This window comes from Peromyscus eremicus, chromosome 1, assembly GCF_949786415.1.
Source record: "Peromyscus eremicus chromosome 1, PerEre_H2_v1, whole genome shotgun sequence".
Classification (NCBI taxonomy): domain Eukaryota; kingdom Metazoa; phylum Chordata; class Mammalia; order Rodentia; family Cricetidae; genus Peromyscus; species Peromyscus eremicus.
The window spans coordinates 187,433,273-187,458,984 of record NC_081416.1 but is presented as its reverse complement, the minus strand read 5'-3'; the positions used below and the strand labels follow the sequence as shown (position 1 = coordinate 187,458,984).

The following is a 25,712-nucleotide window of genomic DNA, read 5'->3' as shown; positions in this document are numbered from 1 at the left end:
CTTGAGTCAAGGTATAGGACTCTCAGCTCCAACACCAAGTCTGCCTGCACGCTGCCATGCTCCCCATCATGATGGACTGAACCTCTGAAACTGTAAGTGAGCACCCCCAATTAAATATTTTCATTTATAGGAGTTGCCATGGCCATGGTGTCTCTTCACAGCAATAAAAACCCAAACTAAGACAGGAAGCTATATCATTTTATTTTAATTCAGTTAAATTTCCCATTTTCCTTCAGTACTTCAAAATGATTTCCCCCAGTGCCCTCATTTCTTTCCCCAAGACTGAGTGTCTCTGTGTAACCTTGGCTGTCTTGGAAATTGTTGTTTATACATGACTAGCCTTAAACACAGGGATACACCTTCCTCTGCCTCCAGAGAGCTGGGATTAAAGGGATGTGTTACCATATTCTTAGCCTTTGGGGATTTCTAAAGTGTATGTCAGCATTCCAGTGATGTCACATTCACAGCCTATCTCTTTAGTTAGTCATCTTCTTGATATTTGTATGATTTGACTCTCGTATAAAGATTTTGAAGGTAAATAAAAGATACGAACTTAACTGCTTTTTCTTTCATGATGGATTTTCTTTTATCTCTGCAATTTCAGCACTATGTAAAAGATCTGTCAAATCCAATGCACTTGAGGGGTGTACTTTCCAATGAATAGCAAGATATGGGGATTATACAAGGTATACCTTTATATCATTTCTCAGAATTATGAATTTCATCATGTACCGAATTAAAGGAAAAATCAAAGGCTTTGTCATGTGCTTTGTTACTTTATCATAACTTTTTTTTTTTTTTTTTTGAGACAGGATTTATGTAGTCCTGGCTGTCTTGTAACTCAGTATGTAGATGGTGATGATGTCCTCCAACTCACAGAGATCTTCTTGCCTCTGCCTCTTGAGTGTTGGAATTAAAGAGGTATATCACCTTGCCTGGCACTATTATAAATTTTTGGATGTGGAACAAGATAAATGTTTTTATTACAGCTTTTCACATGGGCTGGAGACATGGCTTAGTCGTTAAGAGCTCTTCCAGAGGATGGGGTTTAAATTCCCAAGACATACACAGCAGCTCACAACTACTTAGAATGCCAGCTTCAGGAGATCCAACGAACCCTTCTGTCCTCTGCATGCACCAGGCATACATGTAGTGCACAGACATATTTGCAGGCAAAGCACGCATACACAATAAGAAATAAAAAGCTTGTCCCACTCTTACATTTGTAGAGTTTTATTTTAATATACACTCTAGGATATTGTTTTAAATGTAAACCTTCATTAAAGACTTTCAAAATTTTCTTATCTATTTCTATTTTGTATACTGTTGTGATTTGTAAACAGAGAACACCAGAAAATGCTATGTCACATTATTTACAACAGTATTTTTCTCTTCAGTATGAATTTTTTGATGTCTTCTAAGATTCGACATCTGGATAAAGGAAAAGCCACAGTCTTTGCATTTGTATGGTTTCTCTCCAGTATGAATTTTCTGATGTGCTTTAACATATGAGCGCCTAGTAAAAGATTTGCCACATTCCTTACAACTGTAAGGTCTCTCTCCAGTATGAACTCTGCGATGTGTTCTAAGATGTGAGTCCTGGGTAAAAGATTTGTTGCATTCCATACATTTGTAAGGTTTCTCTCCAGTATGAATTTTCTGATGTGCTTGAAGAGTTGAACACTTAGTAAAAGATTTGTTACATTCCTTACATACATAAGGTCTCTCTCCAGTATGAACTCTCTGATGTATTCTAAGATTTGACCGTTGGATGAAGGATTTGTCACATTCTCCACATTTGTAGGGTTTCTCTCCAGTATGAATTTTCTGATGTTCTCTAAGAGTTGAGAACTCAGTAAAAGATCTGTCACATTCCTTACATCTGTAAGGTCTCTCTCCAGTGTGAATACTCTGATGTCTTTTAAGATGTGAGTACTTGGTAAAAGATTTGTCACATACCTCACATTTGTGAGGTTTCTCCCCAGTATGAATTTTCTGGTGTGTTCTAAGAGTTGAATTCACAGTAAAGGATCTGTCACATACCTCACATTTGTAAGGCTTCTCACCAGTGTGGATCCTGTAATGTCTTTTAAGATGTGATAATTCAAGAAAGGGCTTACCACATTCTTTGCATTTGTGAAAATTCTCTAGAGAATGAGTTTTCTGATGCCTACTCAATGATGAATAGTGGGGAAAGGATCTGTCACAGTCATTGCATTTGTAAGGCTTCTCTCCAGTATGGAGTCTGTAATGGCTTTTAAGGTGTGAAATCTGATGAAAGACCTTGCCACATTCTTCACAGCTATAACGTTCCTCATCAGTATGGATTTTCTGATGTCTCCTGAAACTAGAACAGTGGGCAAACAATTTGTCACATTCCTTACATTTGTAAGGTTTCTCTCCAGTATGCATTTTTTGATGGCTTTTAAGTGCTGATAACTGTGGAAATGACTTTCCACATTCTTTACATTTGTAAGGTTTCTCTCCAGTATGAAGTCTCTGATGTGTTTTTAGATTTGCACACTGGTTAAATGATTTGTCACAAAAGTTGCACTTGTAGGGTTTTTTTCCAGTATGAATTCTCTCATGTACAGTAAGGCTTGAGGCAGTACTGAAGCATTTCTCACATTTCCCACATTGGTACGGTGTTTCTCCAATATAGATTGGTTGTTGCAAAAGTCTGTATGCAGCACTGAAATAGTCATCATATTCTCGCTGCCTGTGCTCTTTCTTTGTAGTATAGAGTCTCTGATCTTGAGTAAGGTTGGCACACAAATTTAAAGATTTCTCACAATCTTTAGATTTGCAAGTTTCTTTTCCAGTGTGCATGCTTTCATGTCTGTCTGGGTTTGATGAGTCAATGGAGGCATCCCTGTGGTTACTGCACCTGTAGTTATTAGAGTTTTCTGTAGTTTCACCTGTTTTATAAAGTGTACTTGTAGAGGGGTCATCAAGCACTTTGTCAAGTTTATTATATTGAGAATACTCCTTTTCATTAGTTACGTGTTGATGGACAGGATCACATTTGCAATAGTTCTCTGAAAATGAGTATAATTCAGATTAATAGGTTTGTTCCAATAATAAATATATGATAAATGACTGTCTCACTAAGTTCTCTTTTAAGTGAACCTGGAACTTTTTAGATTAGAGCTGCCAGTAGTTGACATTTTTCATTCACTGTAATTATATGGATTCTCACAAAAATAGCATGACAGCCTTCAAGGTCAGTGATTTATAATAGATATCTCATCTTTATTGAAAACATCTAACTTAGAAAAACATGGGAAAAATAATTGAGGGTCAGTAATTAGCTTTGGGATAGAGATCACTGAGTGATTATATTTATAATACATGTCAATATTTTAAAATATTTTTCTGTGAAATTGAATAAGAAGAATTTAACCCAATCCCAGATTCACAGTATTTGTACTTACTAAATAAATGGCCCAATTCCATTTAAGATTAAAGGCTTATTAAAAGCATCAAAGGGTTTATTTTATTTTCTAAAACAAGGCATTAGATTCTTCATACATAATGGATACAAAGACAGAATTCTGGCAGACATCAGAGGCTCTAGATCATATGAGGCAGGACTGTCATGGGCACCTATTGCTGATTTCTATCCTCCAGTGTCTGCGCTCCACACACTGCTGCGTTTCTTAACATTCCTCATAGGGTTATTCTCAAGTCCACTCTGTACACTGACTTCTGAGATTATTTCCCAGAAGGGTGTTTTAGTATCCTTCACTGGGAAGAAAATGAAGGATATAATATGAAGATATGCATACAAGAAAGGCAATTACAGAATAATCTTACTTTGTGGGTTCACATGAGGCTAACAATTTGTAAAATTATTCCAATCTAATGTCAGCATAGTCAAATAAAACTGCATTTTGTATTAATATTATGTCACCATAACTCAGGTGCAATATGACACAATACCTTCTAACAGTTATTACAACAGATAGGATGCACCCTGGGGCCAGGACACTATACTAAGTTAAGTGATAAGAAATCTTTTTAAGTAGAATTGAATATAGTCAGAGCATTCTCATCTCTTGCTTTCTCTTTCACTTGATCCCTTCACTGCTGTCCTGCTTATTCGCTAGCCCACCCTGGTTGCGGCTCCTCTCTCCTCTCCACATTCCAGGGCAATCTCATTTTCTCTGAACCGGTGACCAAGCCAACCTTGCATATAATAATGCATATGTTCTGTGAGGTAGCCCACGACCCATGCTAGAATTTTTTAGAAAGAATATAGATGTCTAACACAGTACTGGGCTCAGTACATGAAGAGAACAGAAAGTAGAGGAATTAATGATTTCCTATTGCTATTTCCTGTCAGCATCTACAGCATATTTAGGGGGTGTTGTCAGTTTGCACATCTCACATTTTTCCCACAATTAAAACAATGTAAAATGCAATGATGGACATGGAGCTTTAAGATAGTGGTGGAAATATTATATGCTACTGAGTTCGTGAATGCATCTTGGAACCTAAATGAAGGGTACATGACACCTTGAAGATGGAAAATGGAAAGAAAAAACTAAATACCACAAAAAGGTTCCCTTCTACTATCAAAATTTCCCAGTCTCCTGTGACTTCAAGGATAGCTTACCAGAGAGTTTACAACCTATGAAGTCAGTACATACAAAGGATCAGTTAGGAATTCTACAAGCAAAATGTTCTCACCCACAGAGACCAGGTTGCTGTAATTTTCCAACATCACATCAATGTACAAAGCCCTCTGAGCAGAGTCCAGGCATTCCCACTCCTCCTGGGGGAAGTCCACAGCTACATCCCCGAATGTCAACAGACCCTGAAACAAAAGTATATGGTTTGACCATGTACAACCTGGAAGTGCTTTCCTGGACATAAAGAGATGGAATGTGAGTGAAGATAATTACTAAAAAAGATTATTTCTAACATAGTCATATTCTATCATGAATGTTCTAACTCCATGAAAACAGGATGAAACAACAGTCTTACAAGCAGTATACAGGAAGGAAGAAGAAATACATTTAAGGTCTGGATACGGTTATCTATTATGGATGCTGTTTATGTTACACAAGACCACAGCAGACATGTCTCAGAAGGAAAATTTATGATGAGGAAATGTGCTTTAAATGCTGTAGCTGTAGATCACGGTAAAACACTCACACAAATCAATTCTGTTTGTACTTGGGTCTTACATGAATCTATTCTAAAAGGTTCAGTTGGGATGTTTAAAGTCTAGGTCCAATGCCACACCATTAAACAGCAGAGGGTTAGGTATGGAAGATGGAATTCATGATTGACTTTATAGACAAAGAGATTTGCTTTTTTTCCCCACAGTAAAAAGGATACTAACAGCACTGCATACTGTCAATTTTAACATTAACATATAAGATCAGGTACTCTAAGGAACTAATTGTATAAGAATATGTGGGCCACTGTGAGGCAGATAAAAAAATCCAAATCAGTCACATTTGATACAATCTAAAATTTTCCAAAGCATATGCCTAAGTCAATATAGGCAATTTTAGAAGTTTGAAGAATATTTCACTTTACTCACAAAGAGTAATAAAAATTGAAGGAAGTTAAAAATACATAAAATAATGTTTAAGTATAGGTAAGCACGTATATGCAAGTGTAGATGATAGCATTCAGAACCACTTCCTGGAATTCTGGCCAATAAGCAGATAATACCCTGGCCCACCCAGCGTCCTAATGTCATCTTAAGTAGAGCCCACTTTAAGAGAAAACTCCTCCTCCTCCTCCTCCTCCTCCTCCTCCTTTCTCTCTCTCTCTCTCTCTCTCTCTCTCTCTCTCTCTCTCTCTCTCTCTCTCTCTCTCTCTTTCAAGACAGGGTTTCTCTGTGTAGTTTTGGTACCTGTCCTGGATCTCGCTCTGTAGACCAGCCTGGCCTCGAACTCACAGATGAAAGGCGTGCGCCACCACCGCCTGGCTCCCTTGCTTTCCCTTGCTTTCTATTCCCGTGAGGTATGCACCTCCACTCTCTCTCCCTCCCTTCTCTTTCTTCTTCCCTCCATTCCCTTCTCTCTTCCCCCAATAAAGTTTTCCACATGGATGCCATGTCTGCATGGTGACAGTAACATTCCACCACTCCATGCCGCAGCCCTCCTCTGCAAGGTGTCTCCCTCATCCACCGAGGCACCTTGGCCCAACCTGCAGAGGCCTCCTGCGCACCATATCATAATAGTAGAAACTGTGGATGCATTCAGAAGTTGGGGGACCTGCTTGACTCCATTTTGAAGGCAGGAGCCATTGTGCCGTATTTTTAAAATTAAGTTTTTATTTACTGTGAGAGTTGAGTTGCTCTGTTTCCTGGAACCTGACCTTCCCCAACCCATAACCTTGATATACTTCTGAGAATTCCCTAAACCTCCCTTACCCCTCCCTAATCACATGGTGACCATATGATGCTTTTTAAAGATTTCTTTTATTTCCTTATTGCCCCATTGTCTCCCTTCTGTAAACTTCTCATGATTTTTACTCCTTAAAAGGGACTAAGAGGTGGATTTGGTGCTGCTCTCTTTAACCTGACTTAGGAGGCAGTTGCTGGCCAGCTCTTGGGTGCACCCCAATAAAAAATCAAGCTTGCTTCAAATTTGGCTCAAATTGGGATAATGGTCTTATTCTTGACATTGAGATTAACAAACCGACATACATTTCCTGTGAGTAAATGAACGAATATATTAAATTCTGCAAATTATAGATACTTCCAGTGCTTTGCAAATATAATAGAGCACAGAAGGATGGCTCAGGAGAAAATCTGAAATACTGTGTGTGAATTTTGTAGTCATTGATGTGTTCTTTTTCAGTACTTATACTGTATTGTCTAGCAGATTTTACGTTAGTAGTGTTTATGATTCTCTTGTTATTCCCATGAAAGCGCAAAGTGGTGACATATTCTGTCTGAGCCATGAATAAAGGACAGAAATGCAAACCTGCAGGTCAGAGCCCATTCCTCAAATCTCTACTTTAAAACACTGGAGCCTCAGCACAGGGGAGTAGAGCCATGACTCTCTCAGGAACTGACTAGAGGAAGGCAATCATGAGGAATGTTCTTTCTGCAACATATGTGATGGCTTATGCACATCAATCTGTCCATGGCCTCAAGACATTTTTACTGATGCATTCCACATAATGCTACATAATGAGTCCAAAAGCACAGAGGATGCTGTTTGGGGGGAAAAAAAGACAAAGGAAAAATAATGATATTTCTACTTCGGGAAGTTACCATTGAGCCCCCTAACCAAGTGAGTGATGTGAGCAGCTATTCTCCTGAGAGAAACAGGTATCAGGTGTCAACAAACACATGGACACATCATCACTACTGTGATATGAAACACCAAAGAGAAATACAAGTAGACTACAGTCTGAATCTACACTCAAGAACATCAATTTCACGGTAGGATCACGCCACATGTGACAGCCATGTTCAGCACGCTACAGTTTAGTATTAGGACCTAAGTATTATTTAGCATTAAGAACCAAGATACAAGTCTTTTTTAATTCCACACATTTCAAAAATGTTGTGGAAACTTATCTATGTGTTTCAATATGCATTTTTATGAGCATGATTCAAGGAAATGGGACAGATCCCACAAATGGAGCCTCCATGACACATGGACCCTTACTCAACAGTATATAAGGATATAGTCCATTCTCTACAGATAATGGGCATCAACATACATTTGTTCATGTGTCAAAGTGGAAATATTTTCAAAATTAAAGGTCATAAGTTCATGTGAGATATTTGCCCTGGGGGGTGGGAGGGATAATCTGGGAAGGAGGAAAATGGAGAAAAGTGATATAAGTGTGGATTTATGGAATTATATTATAAATTTGTAGTTATAAATACAGCCTAGTATGATCATAAAATCAGAAAGAAGGATGACAGAACTATATCAAAAATGATGATAGAGGACCCAGAAAGAAAACCATAACTCTATGCCTACTTAATATTTGACAAAGGAGACAAAAAGATACATTACAAAAACATGGCCTCTTCAACAAATGGTGCTGGCCAAACCGGATCTAGCAGGAGAATGAAATTAGATTTTTATTTTTCACCTTGTACAAAATCCATTCAAAATAGATCAAAAGCCTTACTTAAAACCAGGAACACAGAAACCTGGAAAACATAGGGAATACCCATGAGGATATTGGGATGGGCAAGGACTTATTGATTAGAAAGAACACTACCAGCACAGGAACTAACCCAAGTATCAAGAGAAACTGTCAGCAGAGCACACAGACACCCCACAGAATGAGAGAAAATCTGTACTAGCGACACTTTGGATAGGGGGTCATATCTAGAATTTAGAAAAAAATGAAGGAAATTAAATTACAAAAAAATAAAACTACAAATTAACAAATGGGCAAATGAACGGAGTAGACACTTTGTGAAGAGAGAAACATAAATGTCCAATAAACATTCAATAAAGTCTTCAGGATCCCAAGAAGGAAATCATGGAAATGCAAATTAAAAACTACTTTGAAATACTGCCTCACCCAAGCAAGGCTGGATGGCTGTCATCAACTGACCTGACAACAACTGTTCAAGGGGATAGAGAGAGAAAGGAAGCCTTATTCACTGTTGAAGGAGGGGAGGGTGCAAACTAATCAGCCATTGTGGAATCAGTTTGGAGATTACTGAAAAAATTGAAGAGAGAACTTACAGATGACCCAGCTCTTGAACACATGGTCATGTACCCAGAGAACAACACAGCCCACTACAGAGCTATTTATACCCCATGTTTACTGCTGCTTAATTTACCTTAGGAAAAGTACGGGGATCAAGTTAATTATCTACTAAATATATGAATGGATAATGAAAATTGTATAAAATAGAATATTATTCAGCTGAAGAGAAAAATGTAATAAAAACTGCAGGAAAATGGATGGACTCAGAATGTGTAATATTAAAGAGATCAAACAGTGTCAGAAAGAAGAAATCCCATTTTCACTTATATGAAGAATCTAGCCAATAATATAAGTATATGGAAACAATGGAGGAAAGAGAAGAAGAAGGTTAAATTATCAGGGACTGAATGCAGGTAATGAACAACAGTTATGAAAAAGGATGTAATGCTAATTGCTTTTTTCCTTCTAATTCTGTCTAATTTTGGTGGTTGATAAGTAAGTCAAAATATATTCAATTGTGAAAATATAAAATCCCCTGTGAGGCTCTAGAGCTTCTGTTGCCTATGACAACTCTAACTGTATAAAAGGACACCGAGTTGCATAGTCGTTGGGTCTGCTTAATTTCAGCATGTGATTTTGTTGTTTATCTATTTGCATCATTTTTCATAATAAAATTTTTAAAATTGTCAGAATCAGAAAATTCAAGGCTTTTAATACATGAAAGTATAACAGATTTAGATAAAGAGTGGAAAGCACCACTGACCTGCGACATGTTTACTGGGGAATCAGCCATTTCTTACTGATTCTCTTCTTTGAGTTTCTCTTTCAGGAACAATGAATAGATGACTTGCTTCCCTTTCAAATCAGGGGTCAAGAAGGAAAAGTTAATATTAACACTGAAAGCTGTTAGAGAACAATGTCAAACCACATGGAAAAACCCAACCAACAGAATTCTATCACATGTCAGATCAATGATCCCAAAGACAGAAGAGCATGGAAAGACATTTGAGGCTTGAAGAGAAAATCACCATCAAGTATCCTGTAGCACAAAGTAAACTACTCTCTTAAAATTGATGGGAACATAAGTGCATTTCAAGATAGTCACCAGTTAACACAATTGATTTCACTAAAGCAGCACTCGGGTAATAAATTAGAGGCAAAACATATATAGGAGCGTCAGAGAATCATCCATGAGAACATGGGAAATAATAAATTTCATGTGAAGAATAGAGAAATACAGGAGAACTGGAGAGTAATCATCAATGGGCAAGACAGCAAACCACTGTTTCTTAAAAAGAAAACAGAAGAACACCAATAATCCAACCAGCAAAAACATAAAAAACAAAATCATAGGAAATGAAAACACCATGAACAAAAAAAAACTAGCCACACTGGAAATCAAAATAGAGAATCCTCAATTAAATAAACAAACCCTCAAGTTAAATAAATTCAGCACATGACCCAGCTGTTCCATCCCTTGGTATATGCTCAAAGGATTTGACATCCTACTCCAGATACTTGCTCACCCATGTTCATTGCTGCTCTTTTCCCAACAGCTACAAAAGGGAAACAACCTTAATGTCTTTCAACTGTCAAACGGACAGTAAAAGTGTAGTACATATACACTGTGGAATACTATTCAGCTGTAAAGAAAGTTGAATTCACGAGCTTTGCAGGTAAATGGATGGACTTACAAAAGATCATATTGAGTGAGATAACCCAGACCCAGAAAGACAGACATAGCATGATCTCTCTCATAGGAAGTTCTTAATTCCAAATCTTCAGATGTGAGTACATAACCTGGAGTAACTAGAGTAACCAGAAAAGTAAAAAGAGAGCACTATGGGATGTGGGGGAGTAATAGAGAGTAATGGAGAGTAGTAGGGAACATGTGATCTGAAGGGAGAAATGGAAAAGAAAGGGAGGGATTTTAATTATGGAGAAGGGATGTCTGAAACCATCTAAGGAATCATACTATTATCCATCTACCAAATATGCCTAAAATACATATAAGTGTGGGCATGCAAATACAGTTAGAGTATAAATAAAAATTTCTCATCTGGGCTGATGATGCTCCTCACAAGAGCCACAGATTATCTAACAAAATCAGCAACACCAGGCAAGAGAAGTTTGCTTTGAAGTAACTGGTCACAGCTGTCCAAGAGACTTCCAAATCATTATACACTAGTACTGTTGCCCTTTTCTGCCTCCCAGACATAGAAGGTGAGTCCTTGTTGTTGAATAAGCCATGCCCTTCAGACAGAACCCAAAAAATTCCAGATGGATATGACCTTAGACCCTCCTTCCTGAGGACTAGCTTTCATGGTACCAGAATACAACATTTCACCTTCCAAAGGAGGGAGCCAGTCAACAGTCCAACCCAGCTATTGACACCCATGAACCACAACAATAATCTGCACTGCATGATAGCCCTAAGGGTGCAAGAGTGGCACACAGACCTTGGCGGTAATGAACAGCTTATATATGGATTAAGACCCTCTCAACAAGAGGCAAAACATGTCTGGTACTGAAAACCTAGCCAGTTTCCCTAGGGCTAGTAAAGGCATGGATCTTGGAAGAGAGCCTACAACCAGTACTTTACTAAACAAGCATAACCCTTAATTACATTCTAAATATTTACACTAATTCCCAACAGACAATAGCAGATATCAATAGGAAGACAGTGTAGACACAGTTTAACAGTCTGTATATGTACTTCCTGATTCTTCATCAAAGCACTGTTGGCATGATTTTCAGGGACGGAGACAAAAAAAAACTAAAAGGTAGAGAATGTACTAGAATACCAAAGCTCAAAAATTCTGAAAACAATAAATAAACCTAGAGGTATTAATTTTCATCATTTTACAATATATTAAAACAAAGAAGTGAAAATGACTCAATAACGGTATGAAAACATGATCCATGATGTGAATGAATAAGCATCACTCACATGCATAGTCAAATAAAATTTTATTTGACTCTGTTATCAATTATTCTGTAGAAATCTTCTCATGCCTACATTAGGATAATCCTGAGAATTTTCTCCTCAGTGGAAGTCTCCGGAATTATCTCTAGTGAAACAGAATGTGGGAAAACTGATTTCATGTCCCACTTCCACATTCACTTGATCCCCTTTCCACTCCTTCACCAATGTCTACATGATACCTGCATCCTTAGTGTATCCTCACTCCTTCGAGGTCACTTGGTTCTGCTGCACAGCTGAGCAGGTCTGGGTGATCAGTGAGCCCTGCATATGAGAAAAAGATTGTTCAGAAAGCACCTGGATTTCTAACACAGGCTAAATACAGGATTATAAAATGATTCCCCAACTGTCCTGCAGGATCAGAACTGAAAACAATTAGAAAGCATTTTTAGTTATTGTAACTTGAATCCCCACTTCCAATCACAGCTCAGTCAAAACTCAGGGGCAGCAATGGTACTGAACAGAGTATTATACCCTAGTGAGGTTCTGAATTGATCACGGACCAATAATGATGAAGCCTTACACCTCCCAAAGGGACACAAAGGGAGAAAATTTCTTGAAAATTTTCTTTTTTCATCTGAGGATTTCACTATTCTCTGCGAGAAGTGAGACTCATTCACATACAGGTCACACACTTGCAGCACAATTGGCCAAGAAGCCAGCCTTGAGGAAACCTATGCCTGGGACATCCATGTGGCCTTTGGTGAAAAAATGGGCCGGGGACATCAGTACAGACCAAGGCAGTGGTAGGACCCGGGATCCAGACATGTCCTTGGAAACAGCAGGGGATGGGATGTCACCATGGCCCCAGGTGGCAGCAGAGGCCACAATACCTTTTAATTTCCTCTCCCTCTCTCTCTCTCTCTCTCTCTTTCTTTCCCAAACAGGGTTTCTCTGTGTAGCCTCGGCTATCCTTAAACACACACTGTAGACCAGGCTGGCAAGGAACTCTAAGATCCACCAGTCTCTCCCTCCCCAATGGTGGGATTAATGAATGGAGTGTGCCACCACCACCTGGCTTATAACACCTTTACTAACTGAAAATACTGTGATCTGATACCATAAGACAGCATACTGTGCTTTTCCAGGCCCTAAGATGCAGCATTCAGAACTCAGCACAAAAAATACACATTTTGCATTTCATGGTCTATTTTTTTCTTTGTATTTTTTTTTCTAGTTGTTGTTTTAATTTATTGTTCTTTGAGACAGGGTCTCACCAAATAGCCCTGGCTGTTCTGGAACTCACTATGTAGACCTTGCTGGCCTCCAAATCACTGCAATCCACCTTCTGAGTGTTGGGATTAAAGGCCTGTACTGCCAGGCCTGGCAAAGACACTTCAGAATGCTGTATTTACATTGCATATGACTCAGATGGAAAATTAATGGTGGATAAAATTTAACTTTTAAAGGTTAATGTTTACAACCATACTTGAGAAACTCGCAAAAAAATATACTTTCAGATTCAATGAAATTTGCAGGCGTTCCGTTCATGATTAGTATCTAAAAGTTCATGGGAAATTCAAGTCTCCAGGTAAAAGTGCCCCTCTTTTGAATAAGGAAGCGGTATAACTGGGGAGTTAGTATGGATGAACGTCAATTTCAAGAGCTTTGTTGTTTCCACCATTGCAAACAGAACCGCGTTTGCAAATACCAACAGATAAATTCAAATATCCTACTCAATTATTACTAGGATATTTTGGCATCAGAAGATAAGGGGAGGAAAAAAACCAGGATTGTTCCAGTTATTATGATCGAAAATTTACCGATGAGGGAAAGAAATCCACAGCAGAACTTCAGAGCCGGCTTCCTTATGAAGAGCAGAGAAACTGCTCGCTCCCCCGGTCCCTCCCCTCCCGTGTCCCAGCCCCGCAGCTCCTCTGACCTGGGAGGTTCCAGGGCCGCCGGGCTGCAGTTCCCGCCACTGCGCTGCTGACTGGTGACTTTCCCAGGCCGCCCCGCGCGGAGACTGCGGCTCCGGGGAGGTTTCGGGTCCCCGCGACACCCCGCCGGGTCCTCCGCACCCAGGTCTGCACCACGGGACTCCCCACCGTGCAGGACCCGAATCAACTACAGAGAATGTAGTTGGCACTTCTGGCTTTGGCCCACAATTCAACTTCACAGTGCTCACACAAATTTAGTCCCAGCTTCCGTTTACATCACGCCTCTAATCCCTCCCATTCTCCATCATTCTTCTACACAAGCCAATATGCTACATCCTCCCAACCTCCGTTTCCGGGTGAGTGTCCCCGCCTCAATGAACCGGTCCTTCCCAGTCTCAGGCTGCTTTCTACACAGCTCCAGCTGTCAGGCTGCCCTGGACCCGCTCTGCACAGCCTCCCCACATGCTCGCTGCCAGCCTAGACCAGAACTGCATCTAGGAGGACGCTGCACCCCGGTTTCTGAGCCCCACAGTGAGTCTGAACCCTTCAGATAAAAGACAGGCAGCCAAACCTCGACTTGACTACCAGCCTCAGGGGCTACATACTAACACCAAAGATAACCCGCTAAATTCAGATTCCAGAGTCCCATCGCCAACACAAACATGACAAGCCAAAACCAAATACTGCAATTGTGCCTTGGGGAGAGACCTTTCAGGAGCTTGGATTTTTAAAAGAAACAAGTGAAGTCACTCATAAGCCCATTACTAACAGGCTAGGGCTGAGTTCATCCCGCGCTGTGCTGCTCTTACTACTTGATGGTGGTCTTGTTGTTTTACTAACTCGGGAACAAGTTTATCTTCTGTGACTTATGCTAAAGGTCCTTTTAGATAAAACAGGAAAGAATTTTAATGCAGTGGTGAATGCAGACTATTGGCTGCCCCAAATGTAGAAAACAAGAAATGTGTGTGGTCCCAGGCATAAAAACATCAGTTACACCATCCCATCTATGGCTCTGGGAACATTGAGGAAGAGGAGGAAGAAGGTAATAAGAAGGGAAAGAGGAGGAAGGGCTAAGAATGCCATTCTCTAGACTCCACACAGCTGTTGTAATCAGTAACCAACAGCAGCTGTACTGACCTGCATGGACCTCACACTAGACCACAATCAGTCTAGGAAAGGGAAAGGCTCACAGGACCCACCCTTTACCTCTCAAATTTTGTCTATGGATGGATTGTGAAAGAATCACTGCCTTTAGCTGTAGTCCTCTGCTGAGCTCCAACACATAGGTCCAAACCCACAATCTCACATGTGGCCCTGGTCAATTTCATTAGGTTAAAAAGCAAAATGAATTGAAGAAAACATTTTTCCAATGGTAATATGTATCAACCACCCCTCCTAACATGTTTATTACTTTCTTAGCTTCTTGGTTTAAGGGCATTAGAAGCCAAAAGTGACCAGAGGGAGGTCTGAGCTTCCAGATCAATGGGATGTTTGTTTCAGATCCTGGCAGGAACTGAAATTACATGAAACCAAAACTTTTAGAGCAGCTGAATTTAGAGTTGAGGGAACAGGAAGCAAAATTTCCCTAGTAGGTCGCTAGGAATGATAATAAGAGGAACTATCTTTTACTTTCTCTTCCCATGTTTTCTGGGACACCTGGATCCTGGGTAAAGGAGAAACCATATGACATATTGGACACTGATTGAAAGCATTTATTGCCTTCTGGAAAACCCTGCCACGCCCTCCAGGCTGCTGCCACCTTATTGGCCCTGTAACTGTTTCTTCAAAAAGCCATTCCTTCTTTCTATATGGCCAGCTGCTTCTGCATGGTGGGGAACATGGTAAGACCAGTGGATTCCATGATCATGGGCCCACTGTTGTGCCTCTCTTCTGTGTGAGTCCCAGTTAGCCCAGCTAGCTTGAATTCTTTTAACCTTAATGTTGGGAGATGTGTTCACAGGTTTCAGAGTGCATCACAGCTGAAACAAAGCTTTGAAAATAACTTAGACTAAGATTTTTTTTTTTTTCAAATAGCTTTAAGGTGAAAAACTCAAGGTAATCTAAAGTTTTAGAAAAGCACATAGTTGAATGAGGAACCCTCTTTAAGGTCAGGGAACAAGAACAAAGGAGCCCAATTATTACTAGCTGATGCACCATTTTTGCTGAATTGGTTGATGACCAAACGTGATGATTAATTCTTTACACCCATTTTTGCCCTCAATCTTCTGATATAAAAAACTATTCATGAGTGGGTATACAATCTAAAGAGTTAAAGTAGAGCTGACTGATTCTTTTTCACATATAAAAGTTTAAGTTTCTGATTCCTTTAAGATTCCATATAAGATTGCCTTTCAAGATAAGTAACAAAGTAATTGGTCCTTTCTTTGTAACTGCAAAGTGCAGCCTGCCAGTAAAGGGCCTAAGAAGAACACTTTGCTTTCCCACTCTGTTAATCTATAACAAGTTGCTTGGTTATGAATGTACATGGGTTCTTGGGAAAATTTGTTCTTCACCTGTAATATGTAAATGTTTAAGCAAGTAAAGGATATGGAAAACATGCTGTTTTTTACTGTTTGTTTTGTATTCATTATAATCATTCACTTGAAAAACAGAATATAACCGCATTATAATTTTTATATTGCCTGAAAGATTTTGTGGGTTATATAAGCTATAAGAAAGAAAATATAGTTAAAATGGGCTAGAAGGAAAACATCAAGATGAGATTTAAATTAGTTAGAAGAAAAACATCAAGAATGAGAGTTAAAATGAGTTAGAAGGATAAGAACAAGAATGAGAGTTAGAAGGAAAACATCAAGAACGAGAGAAGGAAATCACCAGGAGAATAAAGAATAGAGAATGGAAAAGAAGAATAAAGAAAAAGTCTGAAGGAAAACATCAAGCGTGTGTATCTTTTTCCCTAACCCCCTTAAATAGAAAAGTCTAGTACATGCCGATTCTGTGGATTTCCCTGAGCCCTGTGCTACTGGGGGCTGGCACCTCAGGCAGAGATACTACCTCCTCCAAGCAGCTTGTCTGGTCTGGTCCAGGCAGCTTGACAACTGTCTGCCTAAGGGATGGTCTGAGCATCTTCTGTGCAGTTCAGTAGTCTGACAGTGCAAGCACTCCTTACTGATTATATATGCTTGAGGCTGGGGAGCCCTAGTGAATCTTGCCAGTTTCTGTGACTTCCCAAAGCTATTAAGTCGCCCATTTCTGAGCTTAAAGAACTTCTCTGCAGGACTGAATGTATCACCTCCCCCTAGAGCAACGTCTCTCAACCCCTTTGTCACAATCCCTTTGGGGTCTCATATCAGGTATCCTGCATATGAGATACTTACATTACAATTCATAACAGTAGCAAAATTACCACTATGAAATAACAAAATAATAATTTTATGGATGGGGGGTCACCACAACATGAGGAACTGTATTAAAGGGTTCCTGTATTCCACTGCCTTAGAGCATCCTGTTCCTTTACCTCACTTTTCATGCCCTTTGTTTGAAGGAGATTCCTCCAAGACGGAAGGATTTAATTTCAGAGGAAATTGATACACTATAACTGTTCCTGGGCATGAACTTCAAAGACTTGCCATTTTACCAATGAGCATTTGCCCATCATGTGCATTGCTGCTTTATTCAATGTATCTAGGAAATGGTAACAACATAGATGTGCATAAACTGAAACATGAGTAAATGATAATGTGATACTTATCTATGTAACGCAGCATATTGTTTAGGTGTAAATTAAAATGGAAGTGTGAAATCTAGGTGTACATGTAGGTAACTAGAAATGATTATGACCAGTTCAAATACCTAGACCCCAAAAGTCAAACATCACATGTTCTCTCACATATGTGACTAAGCTACAAACTTTGTTTTGTGTGTTCAAGTAAGACTACATGCAGAAGCCAGGAATCCTGAAATAGACAATTAGTGGGGAGAAAAAGATGGGGTGGATAGCAGAATATAGGTGATATGAAATTAGAGAGTGGGAATCCTGGGGGCAGAATGGTTCAAATATGTAATGCATATGGAGAAGAGAGGGGGCTGCTGAAAGATCAACCAAGGTCATCTTCATGAGATGACCATGAAGCTATGTAGGAGCCTATCATTTTGTAACACAAGAGATGTGACTCTACTATGAAGATTTTGAAGGTGAATAAAAGGTAAGAATTTATCAGAGTGTTTTCTTTAATGATGAATTTTCTTTTATCTCTGCAACTTCAGAAAAATGTAAAGGACTTGTCAAATTCAATGCATTTGAGGAAGTATAATTTCCAATGTACAGAAAGACATTGGGATAAGGGATGTGTCAGTCTTTGCATTCGTATGGTTCCTCTCCATTATGGATTTTCTGATGTCTCCTTAAACCAGAAGAGTGGGCAAAAGATTTATCACATTCCTGACATCTGTAAGGTCTCTCTCCAGTATGAACCCTTTGATGTGTTCTAAGATGTGAGTCCTGGGTAAAGGACTTGTCACATTCCATACATTTGTAAGGTTTCTCCCCAGTGTGAACACTCTGATGTCTTCTAAGATTTGAGCAACTGGTAAAGGATTTGTCACATTCCTTACATCTGTAAGGTCTCTCTCCAGTATGAACTCTCTGATGTCTCCTAAGACTTGCAATATGGATATAGGATATATTACAGTCTTTGCATTTGTGAAGTTTCTCTCCAGTATGAATTTTCTGATGTGCTCTAAGATATGAGCAGCTAGTATAAGACTTGTCACATTCCTTACATTTGTAAGGTTTCTCTCCAGTGTGAACACTCTGATGTCTTCTAAGATCTGAGTGTTTGGTAAAGGATTTCTCACATTCCTCACATTTGTAAGGTTTCTCCCCAGTATGAATTTTCTGATGTGTTTTAAGAGTTGAGTTTAAGGTAAAGAATTTGTGACATACCTCACATTTGTAAGGCTTCTGACCAGTATGGAGTCTGTAATGTATTTTAAGATGTGATAATTCAAGAAAGGACTTACCACATTCTTTGCATTTGTGAAACTTCTCTAGAGAATGAGTTTTCCTATGCCTACTCAATGATGAATAGTGAGGAAAGGATCTGTCACAGTCACTGCACTTGTAAAGCTTCTCTCCAGTATGGAGTCTGTAATGGCTTTTAAGGTGTGAAATCTGATGAAAGACCTTGCCACATTCCTGACAACTATAATGTCTTCCAGCAGTATGCATTTTCTGGTGTCTCCTAAAATTGGAATAGTGGGCAAAGGATTTGTCACATTCCTTACATTTGTAAGGTTTCTCTCCAGTATGCAATTTTTGATGGCTACGAAATGCTGACAACTGTGGAAATGACTTTCCACATTCTTTGCATTTGTAAGGTTTCTCCCCAGTATGAAGTCTTTGATGTGTTTTAAGACTTGACCACTGGGTAAAGGATTTTTCACAAACTTTGCACTTATAAGGTTTAATTCCGGTATGAATTCTTTCATGTACAGTGAGGCATGAGGCAGTACTGAAGCATTTCCCGCATTTCTCACACCGGTGTGGTGTCTCTCCAATGTAGATTGGTTGTTGCAACAGACTGTATGCAGCGCTGAAATAGTCATCATATTCTTGCTGCCTGTGCTCTTTCTTTGCAGTGTAGAGTCCCTGATTTTGTGTAATGTTGGAACACAAATTTAAAGATTTCTCACAGTCTTTAGATTTGCAAGGTTCTTCTCCAGTGTGCATACTTTCATGTCTATCTGAATTTGATGAGTCAATAGAAGCATCCCTGTGATTACTGCAAGTGTAGTTATTAGAGTTTTCTGTAGTTTCACCTGTTTTATGAGGTGCACATGTGGAGGGGTCATGAAGCACTTTGACAAGCTCATTACACTGACAAGACTCCTTTTCAGTCTTCACATGTTGATGGACAGGATCACATTTGCAATAGTTCTCTGAAAATGAGTACAATTCAAATTAATAGGGTTTGTTCCAATAATAAGCATGTGATAAATGACTGTCTCCCTAAGTTCTCTCTTAAGATATGTCAACCTGCAACTATTTAGACTAGAGTTCCCAGTACTTGACATTTTCCATCCAATGTAATTGTATGGATTCTCACAAAAACAACATGACAGCCTTCAAAGGTCATTGATTTATAGCAGATATCTTTATCAAAAATCACTAACTAGGAAAAGGATGGAAAAAATAATTGAGGATCATTAATTAGCTTTGAGGTACAGCTCACTGACTGATTATATTAAGAATACATGTCAGTATCTTTAAATATTTCGTCTCAGAAATTAATGAAGGGGCGTTTATTCCAATCCAAAGTTCACAGTGGTTTTTTTTTGTTTTTTTTTTTTTTTTTTTAATTTTTATTTTGCAATACAATTAAGTTCTACATACAGGCACAGATTCCCTTGTTCTCCCCCCTCCCGCCCCCCTCACCTTCCCCCCAGCCCGCCACACATTCCAATCTCCTCCAGGGCAAAGCCTTCCCCACAGACTGAGATCAACCTGGTGGACTCAGTCCAGGTAGGTCCAGTCCCCTCCTCCCAGGCCGAGCCAAGCGACCCTGCATAGGCCCCAGGTTTCAAACAGCCAACTCATGCAATGAGCACAGGACCCAGTGCCACTGCCTGGATGCCTCCCAAACAGATCAGGCCAATCAACTGTCTCACCCACTCAGAGGGCCTGATCCAGTTGGTGACCCCTCAGCCATTGGTTCATATTTCATGTGTTTCCGTTTGTTTGGCTATTTGTCTCTGTGCTTTATCCGACCTTGGTCTCAACAATTCTCTCTCATATAAACCCTCCTCATTCTCACTAATTGGACTCCTAGAGATCCACCTGGGGCCTAGTCATGGATCTCTGCATCCAGATCCCTCAGTAGTTGGATGAGGTTTCTAGCACGACAATTAGGATGTTTGGCCATCCCATCACCAGAGTAGGTCAATTCGGACTGTCTCTCGACCATTGCCAGCAGTCTGTTGTGGGGGTATCTTTGTGGATTTCTGTGGGCCTCTCTAGCACTTTGTTTCTTCCTATTCTCATGTGGTCTTCATTTACCATGGTCTCCTATTCCTTGTTCTCCCTCTCTGTTGTTGATCCAGCTGGGATCTCCCACTCACCCAAGCTCTCTTTCCCTCGACCCTCGCCCTTCACTACCCTCACTCATGTCCAGGCTATTCATGTAGATCTCATTCCATTTCTCTGTCATTGGGCGATCCCTGTGTCTTTCTTGGGGTCCTGTTTTCCAGGTAGCCTGCCTGGTGATAGTTCACAGTGTTTTTACTTACTAATTGATTAGCAATGAGAAGTACTGGCCAGACCCAATTCCATTAAGATTAAAGACTTAATTAAAAGCATCACAGGGTTTATTTTTCTCTCTAGAAAAACAGACTAGATCATTCAAAAGTAATGGATGCAAAGACATTATTCTGCCAGACACCAGAGCCTCTAGATCGTTTGAGGCAGGACTGTCATGGGCAGTTATTGCTTATTTCTATCCTCCACTGTCTGAGCTCCACACACTGCTGTGTTTCTTAACTTTCCTCATAGGGTTTTTAATCAAGTCCACTCTGTATAGTAACTCCTCAGATTATTCCCCAGAAGGGTATCTTTGTATTCTCCACTGGGAAGAAAATGAAGGATTTAATATGAAGATATGCAATCAAGGAAGGAAATTACAGAATAATCCTACTGCATGGACTCATGTTAGACAAAAATTTTGTAAAATTATTACAATATGATTTCAGCATAGTAAAAAAATACCCTGCATTTTTGTACTAGTATTAAGTCACCATAATTCAGGTGTAATAAGATATAACGCCGTCTAATAGTTATTACAACGGACAGGATACATCCTGGGCCAGGACACTACACTAAGTTAAATGATCAGGAATCCTTTCAACTGGAATTGAACATCACAAAACCATTCTCAGCTCTTGCTTTCTCTTTCACTTGAAGCCTTCACTGTTTTCCTGATCATTCACTAGCCCACCCTAGTTGTGGCTACTCTCTCCTCTCCACATTCCAGGACAATCTCATTCTTTCCTGGCAGGTGATCATGCCTACCTTCAATACATAATCCACATGTTCTTTGAGGCAGCCCATGACCCATGCTAGAACTTTTAGAAAGATTACACAAGTGTAAGACAGTACTGCACTCAGTACAGGAAAACAAAAAGCAGAGGAATTTAGGCAAAATTTCTCAATTGATATTTTTTCTCAAATTTCTCAGTATATTTAGTATTTTCAGTTTGTATATCTTGAATTTTTCTCACAAGTAAAAGCATATCAATTGCAATAATGGACATAGAGCTTTAAGATATGAGTGGAAATATTATATGCTACTGAGTTTATTGATGAATCTTTGGAACCAAAATGAAGGATGGATGATACCTCTGACATGGAAAATGGAAAGTGAAAACTAAATAGCATGAAAAAGTTCTTTCCTACTTCTAAACTTTGCCTTGTCACTTGTTGGTTTTTTCAGGACAGCTTAACAGATTTTACATCTTATGAAGTCAGAAGAAACAAAACATAGGTTAGGAATTCTACAAGCAAAATGTTCTCACCAACAGACACCAGGTTGTTATAATTCTCCAACATCACATCAATATACAAAGCCCTCTGAGCAGAGTCCAGGCATTCCCACTCCTCCTGGGGGAAGTCCACAGCTACATCCCCAAATGTCAACAGACTCTGAAAAAAAAAAGTATGGTTTGACCATGTGTTACCTGGAAGTTTTTTCCTAGATATAAGGGGACATAATATATCTGAGCAAAGATAATTACTCAAAAAGATGATTTCCAAATAGTCACATTCTATCATGAATGTTCTAACTCTATGAAAACAGAATGAAACAACAGTCCTACAAGCAGTATACATGAAACAAGAAATACATTTAAGGTCTGGACATGCTTGTCTATCTGTTATGGATTCTGTGTTTATCTTACACAGGATCACAGCAGACATGTCTCAGAAGGAAAATTCATGATGAGGAAATGTGCTTTAAATGCTGTTCCTATAGATCATGCTAAAAGACTGACACAAATCAATCCTGTGTGTACTTGGGCCTTACATGACTCTATTATAACAGACTCAGTTGGGATGTTTAAACTCTAGGTACAGTGCCACACCATTAAACAGCAAAGGGGTAGGTATAGAAGACAGTATATATGACTGATCTTATAAACAAAGAGTTTTGATTTTTTCCACAATAGCAAGGGATTGTAACAGCAGTACATACTGTCAATTTAACATTAACATATAACATAAGTAGTCAATGGAATTAATTTTATGTGAATAGGGCCACTACAAACAGATAGAAAAACATGCATCAGAATATTTGATATAATCCAAGATTTCCTGAAGAATATGCATAAGCCAACAGAGACAAATAACAATTTCAGAAGTTTGGAAGAATATTTCACTTTACATCAGAAGAGTAATAAAAATGGAGGGAAGTACAAAAACACATCAAAAATGCTTAAGGTATATCTATGAGACTCTATACCAGTGGCATTTTGATAAGGCTCATAGCAACAACTTACCAAAAATTAAATTAATAAAATACCAAGGAAATAAAACTGCAAATCAGCAAATGGCCAAATGAATTAAATAGACAATTTTCAAAGAAAGAAAATGAAAAAGCCAATAAATTTTGCAAAAGCATCCAGGATCCCAAAAAAGGCCACCATGGAAATGCAAATTAAAACTACTTGGAAATACTGCCTCATTCCAGGCAGAATGGCTGATATCAACTAACCTGAAGACAAATGTTTGAGGGGATACGGAGAAAAAGGAAGCCTTATTCACTGTTGATAGAGGGAAGGGTGTAAATTAATACAGCTATTGTGGGAACAGGAGATTACTGAAAAATTGAAGAGAGAAGTAACAGATGACCCAGCTCTTTCACTCCTGGCCGTATACTCAGAGAACGACACACCCCACTACAGAGACATTTATACTTCATGTTTACTACTTTTTTAATCAGCAACGGAAAAGTACTGGAATCAAAGTAATTATCTATCTACAGATCAATGGATAATGAAAATTGTATAAAATGGAGTACAATTCAGCTGAAAAGAAAAATAAAATGAAAATGTGCAAGAAAATGGATGGACCCAAAATGTGTAATATTAAGTGTGGTTGTACACTTTTAGAATGAAGATACCACATTTTCACTCATATGACAAATCTACCCAATAATATATGTATATGGAAACAATGTATATGTGGGCACAGTATAACATGGAGTAAAGAGAACAAGAAAGGTTAAAATATCAGGGACTGAATGCAGGTAATGAACAACAGTTATGAAAAGGATATAAAGCTAAGTGCTTTTCTTCTAATTCTGTCAAAGGTTTTGGGGTTTTAGGTGGTGGATAAGTAAATCAAAATATTTCATTGTGAAAATATAAAATCCCATGTGAGGCTCCAGAGCTTCTGTTCCCTATGATGATGTTAACTGCATAAAAGTACATCGAGTTGTATAGTCTTTGGGTCTGCTTAATTTCAGTGTGTGATTTTGTTGTTTGTCTGTTTGCACCATTTTTCATAATAAAATTTAAAAAAGTATCAGAATCAGAAAATTCAAGGCTTTTAATACATGAAAGCATAACATATTTAGATAAAAAGTGGAAAAGACCACTGACCTGCGACATGTTTACTGGAGAATCAATCGTTTCTTACTGTTTCTCTGCTTTGAGTTTCTCTTTCAGGAACAATGAATAGATGGTTGCTTCCCTTTCAAACCAAGAGGTCAAAATGGAAGAGTTAAAATTAATACTAAAAGCTGTTAGAGAACAATGTCAAACCACATGAAAAGACTCAAGCAACAGAATTCTACCAGGTGTCTAGTCAATGATCCCAAAGATAGGAGAGCATGGAATAACATTTGAAGCTTGAAGAGAAAAGTACCTTGTAGCACAAAGAAAACTACTCTCTTAAAATTGATGGAAACATAAATGCATTTAAGATAGTCACCAATTAACACAATTGATTTCACTAAAGCAGTACTCAGGTAATAAATTAGAGGCAAAACATATACAGGAGAGTCAAAGAATCATCCATGAAAACATGGGGAATAATAACTTTCATGTGAGGAATAGAAAAATACAGAACTGAAGAGTAATCATCAATGGGCAAAACAGCAAACCATTGTTTCTCAAAAAGGCAGAAGAATACCAATAATCCAACCAGCAAGAACATAAAAACAAAATTATAGGAAATAAAAACACCATGAACAAAAAAACTAGCCACACTGGAAATCAAAATAGAGAATCCTCAATTAAATAAACAAACCCTCAAGTTAAATTCAGCACATGACCCAGCTGTTCCATTCCTTGGTATATGCTCAAAGGATTTGACATCCTACTCCAGATACCCAGCTATTGACACCCATGAACCACAAAAATAATCTGCACTGCATGATAGCCCTAAGGGTGCAAGAGTGGCACACAGACCTTGGTGGTAACCAACAGCTTCTAATTGGATTAAGACTCTCCCAACAAGAGGGAAGTCATGCCTGGTACTGGAAACCTAGCCTGTTGCCCCGCGGCTAGTAAAGGCATGGATCTTAGAGGAGAACCCACAGCCAATACCAGCATAAGCCCTTGCCGCATTCTAAGTATTTCTCCTAATTTCCAACAAACAATAAGAGACAGTATAGATGGAATGTAGCAGGCTGTAAATATACTTCCTGATTCTTCTCAAGACTTTGTTAGCATTATTATCAGGAACGCAGACAAAAACACTAAAAGGTAAAGAATATGTTAGAATACCAAAGCTCCAAAATTCTGAAAACAATAAATAAAGATAAAAGTATTTTCTTCATTTTCATAAAATACTAAAATAAAATAAATGAAAATGACTTAGTAATGGTATGAAAACATGATCCATGATGTGAATAAATAAGGACAGCATCACTGACATGCATAGTCAAATAAAATTGTATTTGACTCCATTATCAATTATTCTGTAGAAAGCCTTCTCATGCCCACATAGGATAATCCTGAGGACATTTTTCTCAGTGGAAGTCTCCAGAATTATTTCTAGTGAAACAGAATGTGGCAAAACTGATTTCATGTCCCACTTCCACATTCACTTGATCCCCTTTCCACTCCTTCACCAATGTCTCCACCATACCTGGATCCTTAGCTCCTGTCTCCTCTCTCCTTCCAGGCCACTTTGTTCTGCAGCACAGGTGAGCAGGTCATGGTGACCAGTGAGCCCTGCACAT

At 38.9% G+C, this 25,712-nt stretch overlaps 2 protein-coding genes across 4 annotated transcripts; both read right to left on the bottom strand.

Annotated features, from left to right (window-relative positions):
* Nucleotides 1-1,217: 1,217 nt before the first annotated feature.
* On the bottom strand, nt 1,218-11,897 carry LOC131894296 (zinc finger protein 54-like). 2 transcript variants are annotated; one of them, XM_059244536.1, is made up of 4 exons: nt 11,818-11,897; nt 9,416-9,507; nt 4,693-4,819; nt 1,218-3,038 (listed from the first exon to the last, which is right to left on the bottom strand). In XM_059244536.1, exons 2-4 carry the CDS (start codon nt 9,443-9,445, stop codon nt 1,360-1,362), a joined length of 1,836 nt encoding a protein of 611 aa, XP_059100519.1. In that variant the 5' UTR covers nt 9,446-9,507; nt 11,818-11,897; the 3' UTR covers nt 1,218-1,359. The 2 variants fall into 2 exon arrangements, with proteins under 2 accessions (XP_059100519.1, XP_059100512.1); XM_059244529.1 differs by lacking the exons at nt 9,416-9,507; nt 11,818-11,897 and having other exon boundaries at nt 4,693-5,734.
* Nucleotides 11,898-15,223: 3,326 nt separating this feature from the next.
* On the bottom strand, nt 15,224-25,712 carry LOC131894283 (zinc finger protein 54-like). Of its 2 annotated transcripts, XM_059244518.1 has the most exons (4): nt 25,619-25,712; nt 24,127-24,217; nt 22,045-22,171; nt 15,226-19,416 (listed from the first exon to the last, which is right to left on the bottom strand). In XM_059244518.1, the coding sequence occupies exons 2-4, from the start codon at nt 24,133-24,135 to the stop codon at nt 17,828-17,830; spliced, it is 1,725 nt and encodes a 574-aa protein (XP_059100501.1). In that variant the 5' UTR covers nt 24,136-24,217; nt 25,619-25,712; the 3' UTR covers nt 15,226-17,827. The 2 variants fall into 2 exon arrangements, with proteins under 2 accessions (XP_059100493.1, XP_059100501.1); XM_059244510.1 differs by lacking the exons at nt 24,127-24,217; nt 25,619-25,712 and having other exon boundaries at nt 15,224-19,416; nt 22,045-22,360.

What these genes read in the sequence shown, in the direction of transcription:
- LOC131894283 (XM_059244510.1), bottom strand. Translation starts at nt 22,357, where the DNA reads ATGTATACTGCTTGTAGGACTGTTGTTTCATTCTGTTTTCATAGAGTT. An exon ending in TAACAACCTGGTGTCTGTTG is followed by an intron (nt 19,417 to 22,044) that starts GTGAGAACATTT and finishes ACTCATTTTCAG; the next exon opens with AGAACTATTGCAAATGTGAT.
- LOC131894296 (XM_059244529.1), bottom strand. Translation starts at nt 4,876, where the DNA reads ATGTCCAGGAAAGCACTTCCAGGTTGTACATGGTCAAACCATATACTT. An exon ending in CAGCAACCTGGTCTCTGTGG is followed by an intron (nt 3,039 to 4,692) that starts GTGAGAACATTT and finishes ACTCATTTTCAG; the next exon opens with AGAACTATTGCAAATGTGAT.